This window comes from Fistularia commersonii, chromosome 25, assembly GCF_037954325.1.
Source record: "Fistularia commersonii isolate RoL2024-O1a breed Wild chromosome 25, RoL_Fcom_v1.0, whole genome shotgun sequence".
Lineage (NCBI taxonomy): Eukaryota > Metazoa > Chordata > Actinopteri > Syngnathiformes > Fistulariidae > Fistularia > Fistularia commersonii.
Window position 1 is genome coordinate 10960308 of NC_141308.1, and position 14963 is coordinate 10975270.

Genomic DNA, 14963 nt, shown 5'->3' on the forward strand with positions numbered 1-14963 from the left:
AGGCCGTATGTGGCCCCGGACCAAAATGAGTTTGACACCCCTGGTTTAGAGGATGAGATATATTGCATCTTGTCAGATATATTGTCAGTTATACTCGGAAACTCCCCACAGGTCATTAGGTCTTTCGGATGAGGGGTGAAACGTCTTCAAGTGAAAAAATTCAAGTCTAGTTGCCACAACAAAAACATTTCAATAAGAATTCACCATGACCTGGATGACTGAGAATCTCCACAGACATGTCAGATATGTGCAATATATCTTACCTTCTACACTTCTAACTTCATATACATCTTATATTCAATGTGTGTTAAGTTCTCTGCGCTTATTATGGCATATAACTGCAGGGTGAGCACTGGTTGGACTATTCAATTTGTTTATTGAGTTTTTCGATTAATTATCAACATGAATGCAAGAATGGGTTTACTAGACAGTGGTCAGACCAGCAATTTGGGAGTGAGGAGGGTGGATAGGATCAGGGATGAGTCCATTACTGGGATACCACGTCAGATATTCTGGAGATAGAGTCTGACTGGTTTGGATATACACACAGAATAGTGAATATATGAAGTAAATAGAGCCAGGGTCCTGGTTTCCAATCAGATATCTCTGTGGCTCATATAAAAGAAAGTGATGTAAAATAGAAAGGAAAAATTCAATCAATACACTTGTGTTACCGCCTTCTACTCCATCTACTACTACACCTAACTAATATCATAATGATAGTAAAATAGTTATAGTAATCATACATTGGTATGTCTATTAATGAATTGAACCCTTGTGTTAAATACCTATCTCCTTAATACGTCCACAGGAGGGCAGTGTCTAATGCATTGACTACCAGGTTCAACTCCACCAAACTCATACAAAGGGAACTTCCTTTGCTATCATGATGGACTTACACGAAAAGAGTGATTTTGATAAACAATTTGTACTTTTGTGGAGTTGATCAATATTATGCACTGTTTGGGCTTCAGAAACAATGTCAGATTTTATTTTGTTCTCATGGAATATTATTACTTTTCAGCTGCAGTCTCTATTGCAGTACGTTTTATTTTATTTTATTTTTTTTCCAGTAAAAATACAATTGTTTCTGAAGTACTGCTTTCTTGTTCTGAGGTATTCCGCATTGGCTACCACTGCTGTACCCATGGAAAATCTATTATTTACTATTGCATTGCCAACGTTATTGTTAATTTGTGTCTTGTCATTATCTTTTTAATAACTGTGTATTATCATACTTTTCTGCCTGAAGCTTTTTAGTTTTTGGCTCAGCAGATTCCAACACAAAATTTGATTAGTTTAATACATTTGAAACTAAGCATCACTAACAAACAGAAAGAAAAGAAAAGTCTAAATAATGGTAAAAATACATAAATAATATGTTCTCTGTTTACATTTTCAATGCAAAAGACTATATAGTGTGTCCCTCATTCGAAACTTTACTCATGAATCCAAACTCATACAGTCATTGGGATAATAATCCTAGTCTCTCTCTCTCTCTCTCTCTCACACACACACACACACACACACACACACAGTTCCATTACTTTACTTTGGTAAATTTATTCTGCCAATTTCTAAAACCATGACTCTTGAAAACATAATGGACAATAGTGCTTTATAATAATAGCAATAATAATGCTTTTCAAGAGTCATGGTCTCAATCTGAGATCAAGTGTTTAACCAAAGCACAGACAGACATGGCTTCATGACAAGAAGTGTGAGAATTAAACACATTACAGCCCCCTGGTGTCGATCCATGTGTGCAAGATAACCTGAGGAACCAGTGTGTTGCTGCTTTGAGTGATCGCTTCTGGAAGCAAACTATTTTTATATCGCTTTGTTCTCCGCCTCGGGACCAATAAGCTCCATCCTGAAGGAAGAGGCTGAAATTCATTATGCAAAGGCCGGGCTTCATCCAACACCAAGCTAGCGCCCTGCTGTAACTGGACAGACGCCAGATTAGCTTGCACTCTGTTTGATTTCTAACAGTTCTGTTGTATTAAGTCTAAATCCAAATTGTTTAATAAAGCAAAGAAACAGGGATAAATATATGTAAGGAAAAAAAAAACCAAACATTTATGGATTTATAAAATACAAAACATCCACAGTAGACCAGGGTGACATTTTTTTCAACTTTATTTTTCTACTCACCATTGAATTACACTACAGTTGTTCATAACTAGCTATTGTTTCACAATTTTTTTGAACAAAAGTTAGCTTAAAATAACATTTAACAGTAGAAGACGCAGTATAAAGTTACGTAGATGTGTGTGTCTTTGTGCCTACTGTACATGACAACATGTCATGTATATATTAGTATGAAAAGCGATTAACCTGTCAATGTATGTTGATTTCTTTTTGTGTTTTTCTTAATTCTCTTATTGTTAAACCAGCGAGAAGGATCTTTCAAGCTCAATATGTATTACCAATACCCCGAATATCACCACCAACCCCTTGGTAAGGATACAACCGGGTACATTTGATTTTTCATTCAACAACATACAGTCATTTAAATACAAAGAACAGATGAATAGAGATGTGTATGCTTTATCTAATAGAAATTTATTTATACATTACATTTATATGTTTACACATCATCTATTAAATGTATTTCATATATTTATATGCATGTATTTATAGAAGCTTGGATTTCATGATGCTGTAGTGCAGAAAATAGAAATTTATGGATCCCTGTACAGATAGTTTAATTCCTATGTCTGCAGGAAAGTGTTAGTGTATTCGACTCCTCCAAATACCTTTATACCAATGCACGGTTGTTTGTCTGTGGTGTGAAGGAAAGAATGGATTCTTTACTTCATACACTTGAAGAGGTTTCACCCCCTTCATCCGAGAGACTTCTTCAGTTCTGAAAAAGGGAAGAAGAATTGAAGAAACCTTTCGAATGAGGGGTGAAACTTCTTCAGGTGAAGAAAGAACAAGTCGAGTTGCCATGACGAGAAGATTTTGAACAGTATTTCACCATGACCTGGATGACTGAGAACCTCCACAGATGAGAGGGAATGGTTGCATAGTTGCACGCCAACCGGCTCCTGGTCCAAGGTGAACCCTCCTCTCACCAAAGGCCCTGAGTGCTGGATAAGCAGTATAGATAATGAATAAATGAATCAACGTTGAATCAGTGTTTTGCCCAGTTGCGTTGTCCAAAACCGCTTTCACAGCCCCTCTGAGTTTCCATACGCTACGTAAACCTCAACCGGAGCATTATATGACATGTTTTTCTATTGTCGAATGTCTTTTGAACTGTCAGGAACCCCGGAGGAACAGTTTTGTTCATTTGTTTCTTTCCCGCTTCTCCTCTGATCTGCAGCCATGAGAACGTGGCGTAAGTCGAACACACAGGCACAGGCACAAGCAGAGAAATAGCCTCAAGTTCTTTGTTGTGTCTATTTTGCATCAGTAAGCATATTGTGTATGCCTGCCGTTAAACCCCGCATTGTTTTTCTTTTGCTGGAGGAATTAATGAATGAATGAACAATTGGTCACTCGTGCAATTAAAGTAACAACACCAGTGATTTAAATGCACCAAAACAGAATAATAGACGCTAAATCTCAAACTGCGTGGATGCAGCCTCTGCAGGCCTCTGCCCCAAAACCATCTGCAATGCTGAACGGCCTTTTTTTTTGTCTGTTATTTTCCGATTGATATCTATTTCTGTTCTGCCGTCTTTCTCACGTCCCCAGCTGCCGCGGCCGCTACAAACACCAGCGGCAGGCGATCGGTTTCACCTGTCACATTGTAAGAATACACCAGGAACAGGGTAGGAAGTCATCGCGGCCCATTTGGATGTAACCCAGCCTTCCTCTTTCTCTCTCTGCCCCGTTTATTTCTCTCTTTGTCTTGACCTCTGGTTTTCCCACGATTGTTTAGCAGCAGGAAACTCTGACTGTGTCTGACTATGAAGGAACCTGGCCATCTGTAGGTACACAAGTCCACACAAAACCCATGACACACACACACACACGGACACACACACACAGACACACAAGACCATCAATATCCTCAATGTTGGAAAGGGAAGTCTGTCCCTTTCATGGTGTAAACCCTGAGGGAAAATAGCACTTTTCATTATTATTATACTCTGCACCTCTATATTCAAATTCAAATTACATCTATTTAAACATCTCATTTTTGTATGCTGTTAAATATCTATCATCCTTTCCCCTCAGTACCGATAGATTAAATCTGTGTGCACTTTATGCTCTATGGTTTAATGTTTGTTTGTTTGTTTATCGTGCATTTTAATGCTGCACTCTATTATTATGTCACCCTGGCAAAGTGAGAAACGTCTTCTCAATTCCTCTGTATGTCTAGTACATGTGTAGAAATTGACAAGCTGACTTTGATTATTATTATGAAAATGCTTAATATAAATGCCAAAAATTATTATATTATACTTGTAGCAGAGAAGTCCATTTTTCAACTGTGCTAAAACTGTATTTCCATTCGATCCATCGTTCATTGTCTATACCTGCACGCAAGGTCACAGCGGGGCCGTAGCCAGTCCCAAGTGCTGTGTTTATGATGATTCACACAATACAAAAACCATACATGTTTATGTAACAATGACTAACACACAGGTACAGGTATCCGTCGGAGGGACTGGAGGGGTGTCAGGTGCTTGGTGAGTAACGGCACGGTGGGAAAAAGGCAGTTACAGCAGCGGCAGGATATGAAAGAGAGGAGAGATGCTGTCAAAGTTTCTGAGTGTGTGTTCGTGCCGTGACGCATTCTCATTGTCTTAGCTGTTTACATCGGACAGTCAGATTTACAGTGAAAACACACATGTTCACAACAGCGCCTGGAGAATACATATAAATAGAAAACCTACAAGGACAGGTTTTGCAACCCCAGCAGCTCCCATTTACTGCAGCCACTAAAACTAAGCATTGAGAACATAGATACAAAACTATTGATTATCCTGTGAAATAATGCCTTCATTTGTCAACACTTCAGTGTGACAGTAGCATGCAAAGTTAAATAAGCCAACAGAAAACTGCTCCATTAGTTGCATTATGCCCGAGAGTTCTCCCTTAATTTGTGCAACAAGCATTTTTTTTTTTCATTTTTATGGTTTATTCCAGGATTCCAAATGATAAAACCAAATAGTAATTATCAATTACTACAGATGGATCACAGATGGAAATTAGCTATGAGCTATAATCTGGTACAAACATCTCTGCCTCTGTGCTTAATGTATTTGTACACTGTCCTAATAAACTTCTAAACAAACAAACAATCATAAAATGATTATGCTATGGGTAACAATGTTGTTAATAATAATACAATGCATGGATGGTATTTTATCCTTTTTACACACTTGCTGCAAAGATAGCTGCTATATTTCAAATCAGACTTTTCTACGTGGGTGTTAGAATCACTTCCACTTGTTAACTCAAATCTGTCCAGTACAACCTGATAAACCCCCTGAAATTTCTAATTTTAATTTTCATTTATTTTATGCACCTCTATATTTTCAGTCTGGAGCTGAAAATCTCTACTGCTTCTTTTTGAAGGCACGGAAGAGAACCCGTGCACCTGCTGCGGCCGAGACCGAACTTGAAAACAACCGGATCCCGCCCGTTTGTTCTCCGTATCGAACCCCGTCCCTGTGCAGCCCACTCGGCTCCCGGTGCCGCTCAGTACCAGCCTGTTCGCTCCTCTGATTGTTTTAGCTGCTTGTTTTTCCTAAAATGAGCTGCAGGAAGTCTTTCCTGTTGTGAAGGCCCCATGAATAGCAGAGAACGGTGTGTGTGTGTGTGTGCGTGTGTGCATGAAATGGGGAGAAGACTGCTCAAATGTAGTTTCTGAATCTGAGGAGACCTCGTAGGGACAGGATGGGCTCGGAGTGTATTGGGGAGTCGTCGAGCCTTCGTCCTGGAGGGCCGTCTTCCTTTCACACCTCTCCTCTTCCTCATCTTCCTCTTTGCATCAGGAAATGCGAAACAGTAAACTTCCAGCTTCTGTTTCTCCCACTTCCATGTGGAAGTAGATATGTGGGAAGCACTTTGTATGCACGTACGCATATATCTGTGTGTGTGTGTGTGTGTGTGTGACAATTTAAGTGCTGGGAAAAATGAACCTCTTGAACCCCAGGTACTCGCCTCTTCCTGCCTCGTAGAAGAAAGCTGGTTATATCATTAATATAAATCCCACCTGTTTCACTCACACACACACAGCACTTGATTATCGCATCAAAATCAAAATAATCACTTTCTTATCTCTTTCAGGAGCGCCCATAGCGTGGAGACTCTGGATCAGCGGGGTCATACGGACGCCGCTGGCCTGCTGTGAAGGGGGTCTCGAGCCGCTGACGCCGAAGATCACGATCGCCGTCGTGCAACCCCCCCCCCCCCGAAAACAACACCCAAGTGTGCAATTCATCTGCTCTCTAACCTCAGGTGAACCCTTTCCTCACCCCACACTCATCGACAATTTCCTTATTCCTTTCCTCGCCTTTTAACAAGCTCTGGGTCATAAAGACGAGTTCATCTGGGGGAAAAAGGATCATTTAGGAATTTTATCATCTGTTTCTTGGTCAGGGAGGGACTCGCTGTGACTGTGGCTGACTGGTTTTGAGGGAGATTTCACAAGAAAGGCTTCCCTCACACTGTTTGTCACCTTTTAATACAAATGTTTACAAAACTTGAACAAAAACATTACAATGCTATTTACAGGAGATATCATACACTTAGAGAGGATCAGTCGTGTACCAGCAGACTGCTTCTGAATTTCTTCCGCATACACACACACACACACAGACACACACACACAGTCCTGTACATTTTATACATCGCACGCAGATCCAACTCTAGCTGGAATGTAAACTGGACGACTCGGACTCTGTGGTCGTGGAAGCCCCGGCGCGTCTCCGCGGCATCGCCTTCAAGCTGGAGGCGCGGCTGAGAGCCAGGGCTCTGCGGGCCGAGCTCTTGAAGCCGGCGCCGAGGAAGGCGTACAACAGCGGGTTCAGGCAGCAGTGAGTGAACGCCATGGGCTCCGTCACGGCCAGCCACAGGCCCAGGGCGGCCTCCAGTTTGCAGCTCAAGGGCAGCACCTCCAGGCGTACCAGGGCGTCCACGGAGATCCCCGCTCCGTACGGCAGCCAGCACACGAAGAAGCAGAGGACCAGCGCGATGGTCGTCCTGACCGCCCGCCGCTTCTGCCTCTGGCCCCCCAGCGGGCCGCGGGTCAGCCTGGTGACGATCACGCAGTAGCACACCAGGAGGACCAGGCCGGGGATCACCAGGCCCACCAGGACCAGCTGGAGGTGGAACACCGCCACCCAGAGATTAGCGTTGTGCGCCGGGTAAAAGCGCTGGCACAGAGTGACTCCCTCCGCTCTCTCATCAGTCCAGGCGAATATCAAGTCGGGTACAGCCAGCAGGCCGGCCGGCAGCCAGGCTCCTGCAGGGGGGGGGGGACAAAGTCACAGATGACTGACTGAGGGTGGAGGAAACATGACGCGGAAGAAGAGCTCTGCACGGAAGAGAATTTCCAAATAAAAGCCTCCACGCTCACCTACGTAGACCAGCCTGTGGGCCAGCAGCTGCCTCAGACCCCCGGTGTTGGTGTCGGTGGCTCGGACCACCGCCAGGTAGCGGTCCAGGCTGATGAAGGCCAGGATGAGGACGCTGCCGTACAGGTTGACCGTGTAGATCACGTTCACGCCCACGCAAATCACCGCCCCGAAGCGCCAATCGCCGAGGGCGGAGTCCACCGCCCAGAACGGCAGCGCCAGCACGAAGAGGAGGTCGGCGGCGGAGAGGTGGAGGCGGGTAGCGGTCGGTGAGGCTGCATTTGGACCTGGAGGCGAAGAGGAGACGCGATTCAGGAGATCTGCTGGAATGTGGCTCCTGGACAAAGGGTCGATCAAACCGTCCCCCACCTGCGCTGGCAGCCCAACACCAGGACCACCAGGCCGTTCCCGATGATGCCCAGGATGAAGATGAGGGAATACACCACCGGCGGGAAGACACGCTGGAGGTCGGCGGTCCTCATGTGCTCCACCTCACACGGCTCCACCATGTCCACGCCCAGGTCGCCGGAACCGGAACCAGAACCAGAACCGGTGTCATTGAACTCATTGACCATGATTTGCTGGACGCAAACAGACAGACAGGAGGGAAGGGGATGTTACAGGCGCACAGGAGTAAAAGGGACACACACACACACACACACACAAGCAATCTTACCACATAGTATGACATGATGGAGTCAGCCTCCTTTCCCAGAGTGAAGTCCAGGCCCCTGTGGAAGGGGAGATATAGTCCCCTACGCCCCTCCCCAAACAATCATACATCTGTGTTCCTGCAGAAATGCTTTTCCTGTTTTCGAGGTGTCAGGTGCTGAGAAGGCTTCTATCACAGGATACGGCGCTGTGTGTGCGCCGCTTGAATTGTTTTGGCCCGGAGACCCCTGGTTTGTGATAATCACGATCTATTGGCAATAGTAAAGGCAGCCGATGAGGATCACACAAACAGTGTTTTGTGTGTGTGTGTGTCTGTGTCTGTGTCTGTGTGTGTGTGTGTGTGTGTGTTGGGGGTCAGTATCTCATCTAACGCCACACTCTGTTGCACAGGGACAAGTGTCAGGGGTTTGGTCTCAGCCGAGTGTGAGCTCGTTCAGCGTCAAAAGTCCCATTTGATGCAGGAATATGCAAGAGGTGAATGCAGAGATTGCCTGCTCCATTCATTAATGCATGTGTGTGTGTGTGTGTGTGTGTGTGTGTTTTTACTTTCTCATAGCAAATTAAATAGTTTTGCTGCAAGTGTGATCAACATCAAATTCATCTGATTCTTTCAGACACTAGTGAAAAAGTTAAGGTGTTATGTATATATTATTATGATTGTTATTATTGTTCATTTAGAAAAGTCATAGGTATCAGGAGGAAGTGCAGTTTAATTTTTACTATTTTTATTTCAAATGTTCAATTCTTGAAATGTATGTAAAAAGTCCTTTTTGAGGATTACTCTCTATCATCATACTGCAGTACTACTAGTAATTCATTATCTGACTTTTATGCAGCAAGTATGATTTTTATTGATAATTGAAAAGAGTCTTTTCGGTATTCTGATATCAATACTTTTTGTTTCCAGCAAAACCTCAGTGAATTCTTTATTTGAATATTGCATGTTGAAATGATGGATTCAAAAAGGTCAATTAAAATATGACTATGTAAAAAGAATAAGAATAAGAATAACTTTATTTATCCTGAAGGAAATTGTTGTGCCAGAGTTACAAGAAAAACGCAACAATAATAAATAATAGTAGAAAATTGTATAAACAGTAAAAATTAAAAAAAAATTTAAAAAAAAGTAAATGGTGGTTGGTTATAGTTAGACTTTGTTAACTGGTTAGAATAAAATGGCGAGATAGTAAAAGGACACACTTCCTGTCCGGCTGACACCATCTTCCCCCAAACCCACTAATCCCGTAAGAAAACATGGATTCTTGCTGAAAACTGAAACTGTGACACATTCAAGAAGTAAATCCCGGCCCCTTATCTCTGCCCCTGTTTCCCCGACCTTCCTCCAGGTTCACTGCTATCTGCGCTCGGGATCTCAGAATCAACATGGCTGAGTAAACCACTCAGCCCCGCGGCGACTGATGCGAGGACGACCGTCAAGTCTGGTGATACTCTTTGTTTTCCTTTCTTCGTACAAATCACGCAAAATGACCAAGGGCAACAAATACAAGTGGGTGTATTGTTGCCCTTGACACATGCACGCACAGAGGGAAACACAAGCTGTTGCACTATAGAGGGCATGGTGAAGCAGAAAAATAACATTACTCAGATTCCCATCTTTTCAATAATGTAGAGTGAGAATGATGTAATCTAAAGCAGGAATTTTTGACGAGTTTGCCAAATCGTACTGAACATGAGTCTTAAATCAATATTCCTTAAGTACCTTAAATCAACATTTTATACATATATAAAATGTGTTTTTGTGGCATTTTCTTCCTGATGTTGTGACAACTTTTCCATTTCGGAATCAAACAAAAGTTAAATGACTTGATTTCTGCTCTATGGAATTTGAGATGCTGTGCCATGACGCTGCCCATCCAGAAGTTTTAAAATCTGGGTTTCAGGCCTCCGTCACTTTCGGTTGTACACTCTCTCATCCTTCACACTTCTTGATTTGGGACAAAGACGATGTCTATTCTTACGAAACTGAGATTTTCTCCTTCCAAAATCGATTTGCGGTGATTTGATGCAGGAAAATATCTTCAGTTCTAGTTTGTTGAGTTAAATAGTTTCCTCTGCGTCAGTGCAAGAGCTAGAGGTCCACGTTCTGAAAAATGTCAAGTCTTGCATATCTGGTCTCTATGGTTACCGGCTGTGCAAGGCAGCTGCAATATCACATCACCTGAATCCATTCTGCATGACTTTAGAGTAAGCATTTCTGCATTACTGTATAACATCATTTTTTTTTCAAATCATTCTGTTACTTTCAGTTTCAATACGTATTGCTAATTCATTTAAGGTGTTGCCTCAAATCTCTTTTTTTTTTTTTCATAAAAAAGAAATACTATAATATAAATATCACATGACCATGAAAATGTGCAAGAAGTTATCTAAAGAAATTGGAATTTTAACCCGAGTTCTCTTCATCAAAAATAGATAAAATCAAGAAACTCAAAGAAAAAAAAAAAAAAACACGATTAAAGCTGATAAGCATTTATTAATAAGATATTTGTTGCAAACTGCTTTCAACGCCTTTGCAGTATGTCATCAGATATATATGTTCTTATCACTTGTTGGTGATTGGAACAAGCAAGTGGCGCCACCAGGTGGGGTTCAATTGAAAGAGCAAAGTTTTTGTGTTCTCAAAGTTCAAATACAAAGCAGCAGTCTAAGGGCTCTTCTTCGGTGTTCAAAGATATGCAGTATGTGTGCCACGTCCCCAGTTTGTGAATCGCACAAGTATTATTAGATGATTTAATGCTCATGCTCACTACTTTTGCAACTGGACAAATATAAAAACAATCAATAGTGACAAAAAAGTAAACATTTGGTGCAGGTTGCAAGTTTTTATTGATATCAATTCCAGTTTTTTAAATATAAATAAATTAGAAGAAAATAAAACTAATAAAAAGGCTGTACAGGAGACTCTTAGTTGATGACCTTTGTGATAAGTCAAAATCATACAAAACTGTCGCACAAGGAATGCATTAAATGCTTGTTTGCCTTTAAATAAAGTGCAAGAAAAGTTAAATTAGAACAAGTTCATTCTGGCAAAACAGCCCCACTTATCTATGTATTGTCCTCATCTATGGAAAATATCTGAACAGACTCAACAACAGAAATATAAACTGTTTCCACATAGGTTGTTAAAACATTTGCTTACAAAATGTTTACAATGGCATTTGTCTCTCTTTGACAATGTTGCTGCAGCTGTGATACAAGTCCGTGAGCAAATCTGTGAAGGTAGCTCCGGACACTTCCTTCCTTTGAGTAGTTAGTTCTGGCTCGTTGGTTTCCATGGTGATCATGGCACGCGTCATCTCTGGGATGGAACCTGATTCATTTTGACCTTTGTGTGTGTCCTCCGGGTCAGGACTGTGACCTTGAGAGTTCAACCTGCTGTCCTTGGCAGTTTTAACACTGGCATGCTGGTGTTTATAGTTGCCTCGCAGACGCCTCTTCTTGGCCGTATAAAAATACTGAAAGTCGCCTCGTGCACGCTTCTTCCTGGTTTTCTTGGGCACTTTGACACAGCGCCTAAGGTTTCTAACACACAAACACACATCATGTAATGTGTCACATGATCAAGCAGATCATCCTGCTATGACACTGTATAAGATTTCGGTTTGGACGTGTTACCTGCGTAGGAATGTGTGCGGCCTTGAGCAGCCGGACCCGTGTGCATCCTCTGAACACCGTTTGTTCCCCTTTGCATCAAACTGGTCAGCAAGTCTCTCCTGAACCAGTTGCATGAGCACCACCAGCTTCCTAACAAACAAGAGTTACGCTTATTGTTAGCTGACAACAAGCGTAGTTACATAACAACTCTCTGCGAATTCCATTTCCTTTCTTCGGGATCAAAAAAGTATTTTATGATTCTGATTCTTGATTCCACAAACAACCACACCGTTTTGCACGAGGCTGCCATCTTGGTCTCCACTTTTTGAGCAGGACCCACTGATCACATGTCAAAGAACTCGGATCTGGGAAAAAAAGGGGAAATTGTTGTTCAATCAGTAAGATTTTTTTTTTTTTTTCTGAAGGAATTTATAATTCATTTATTTATTAATTCTAATATGATAGCAAAAGTTGAGACCATGTTAAGCAGCAGTTGCTAAGGTCATTATAGAACTACAGAGACTAAAGAGGTCTAACATATCCATAGTAACATATCAATATAAATTGTGTATTATGGAACTGAGATAAGACTTTAGACTTCAGTCTCAGTATGTGTGGAAGACTGAATGAAGCAACACATTTCAATAACGAAGAATTTAGAAATTGCTTTGTGGCTATTTGTTGCACACTTTAATTTGTAACTTTCAGGGCTACTGCCTACTAAATATTTGATGACTTAAGGAATTTCCCAGCCTGTATTAAGTTCTTGTATATGAAGTTAGCCTAGAAGAAGATACAGAGAGTAGGTGGAGGAGGATGATTCACAGAGGTCACCACTGAGGGGAGAAGATGAAAGGAAAAGAAGACGACACGCGTATAAATACAAGCTCCTTACCGTTATCCAGGGATTTGTCAATGATGGGAGTCTTCATCTTCTTTGATTTGAGGTAAAGTTTCGTGCAGGGCAAACACAAGTCCTTGGAAAGCTGCAACTTCTTAGAAGGCCATGGGGAGCTGGGACCAGACACAAAGCTGCAGTTGGAGCAGTCATCATCAGAATTCTCCACTCCTTGATCGGCTATCTTCACACACTTCTCATCATTCTTCTCAGGCACATCGTCTTTGCGGCTGATAAAATCGAAGATGTCACCACCACTTCCTCCGTCTCCATACAAGGTGTTGTTTTCAGCCACCATCAGCTTCTTTTTGCTTAACCAACTTTGTATAAAATCATTTTTTGGCTTTGCGGTCTTGTGGGTGTTTGTCACAGAGGTTTTCTGCACTTTGGAATGGTTAGATGTCATGAGGTCTTTGTTCTTCACACAGTAATCAACTGACCTGCAATAGAGGATAAAGACTTGTCAGCGTTGACCTACAATGGTCAGGGATCTATGGCTAGACCGTGTAAAATAAATATCAAAAAATTAACATGTAATGTCTGCTGAAAAATAGAAGTACAGAAAAAAGTCTGTACATTATTTGCACATTTTTTGGAACACTCTACATTGTCTTTGTTTAACTTCTTGCTCATTTTTAATTAACCTACTTAAAAAATAATTTCTTTTTCATATTTAAATAAGGATTTCTGATTTTTTAATAGAATTGGCATACGACCCAAGATTATGGAATCCCCACCCACTAAGGGAAAAAAAGGGAATTTGACAGTATATCTTACCAATGATATTCAACCTTTATAGAAAAAGAATTGATAAGTGGATCCAAGACACGCATTTCATAGGAGTTGTAATCTGCAGTCCTATTAAGTCACAGACAGAAATAAAACAGCTTAATGTCAGCCGTACTGTATTATTCTCAATCACTGTAGATGAATATTTTAAATTATATGATAAAAATGTTAACAAATATGCAGCCTTCTACTGAGGACTTCAACAAACATATCAGTCACAGATCATCTGCAATTTATATATCTATTTAACTTCTGAGATCTATTTTGGTAAACATACAAATTTAACAAAACAAGCTTGTATAGTCACACCTACAAATTGTGTAGGTTTTAGCATTCTTCATTGCATAAATGATGAGATTCATGCCTATTTTTGTATATTTTCTATACTTTGCTCTTGGTTTTAATTGTTGCGGTGTCGAAACGAATAAATGTAAAAGGGATCGATTCTGGAAAAGCTCAGATTAGTAAACAACCGATTAATTAATGAAAGAAAAACTTAATTGTATTATTATTCTTTTTGGTGAAACTCAATTAAGTGCGTTCAAATTACGATGAAAACAAGGGAGTTTGTTTTATCATATTAAGAAAGAGGTGCTAATTCGGCAAACAACGTTGAAAAGATATGAATTAAACATATTGGTCCACACAGGTTGAAATGTCAGTTAATATTCTCCAGCCCTGACGATGAAGAGGTTGTTATGAAACATTAAAAACAACTTTCCTGACTCCTGGTGAACCCGGAGGCAGGCGGGTTCGGGGACCAGGAGGCTTGGCCAGCTTGGCAGATCCACCGGAGCTAGCTTACAAACTGCCGTTGAAGCTAACTAATCTCACCAAGCCAAAGCAACGGGGTGTTAAAACTTACTTCGTCCCCGAATAGTGAAACTTAAATTGCTCCTCCATCCTAAAAGACTTCGACGAGTTTATCTTTTATTGTGTGTTTTTGTTCGTTTGTTTATTTTTTTTAAGAGGAACGAATCGGCGGCTATTGTAAAGTGTCCTTTTTGCTAACGTACCGGCTTGCGAGACGGCTCGTGACAGGGCTCTTTCCAAATCTCGGGGAGTTCTCACGAAATATCGCGAGTCCAATCCTTCAAAGTACTTTTTATTTTTTGATTTATACTGTCCGTCTTTTCAATCTTTTATCGATATGTTTATAAATCGGGGTGCAGTGAGATGCAAACGAAATGTGCGCCTCTTGCGTAGTTTTAATACAACAGCGCCACCTGTCGGAGTGGATGACCCCTCCAAAAAAAGCACCGAGGACAAGAAAGAAATAATATTTGATACACTGAGCGTGCATAATGCATTACTGTTGGGTGTATTATTGTGGAAGAGATACCCCATGGGTTTAGAGTTTTTATTAATAATTACTGTGCCTTGCAGTCGTATCAAACTTTTTTTAATTCAGTTTACACCCCCTACACACAACTATATGAGCTTTACAG

The 14963-nt window shown here is 41.3% G+C and overlaps 1 protein-coding gene and 1 pseudogene across 6 annotated transcripts; both read right to left on the minus strand.

The window, feature by feature from the left end:
- Positions 1-6646: 6646 nt before the first annotated feature.
- LOC147219261 (C-X-C chemokine receptor type 4-like) lies at positions 6647-8269 on the minus strand (annotated as a pseudogene). Its single transcript, XR_015108695.1, has 4 exons — positions 8218-8269; positions 7911-8122; positions 7544-7828; positions 6647-7429 (listed from the first exon to the last, which is right to left on the minus strand). The product of XR_015108695.1 is annotated as a C-X-C chemokine receptor type 4-like (transcript).
- Positions 8270-11048: 2779 nt separating this feature from the next.
- LOC147219262 (uncharacterized) lies at positions 11049-14731 on the minus strand. Of its 5 annotated transcripts, none has more exons than XM_086172344.1 (6): positions 14532-14731; positions 13504-13584; positions 12724-13166; positions 12118-12193; positions 11850-11978; positions 11049-11756 (listed from the first exon to the last, which is right to left on the minus strand). In XM_086172344.1, the coding sequence occupies exons 2-6, from the start codon at positions 13557-13559 to the stop codon at positions 11381-11383; spliced, it is 1080 nt and encodes a 359-aa protein (XP_086028470.1). In that variant the 5' UTR covers positions 13560-13584; positions 14532-14731; the 3' UTR covers positions 11049-11380. The 5 variants fall into 5 exon arrangements, with proteins under 5 accessions (XP_086028470.1, XP_086028473.1, XP_086028472.1 ...); XM_086172350.1 differs by having other exon boundaries at positions 11464-11756; positions 11850-11974; XM_086172347.1 differs by lacking the exon at positions 13504-13584.
- Positions 14732-14963: the final 232 nt, after the last annotated feature.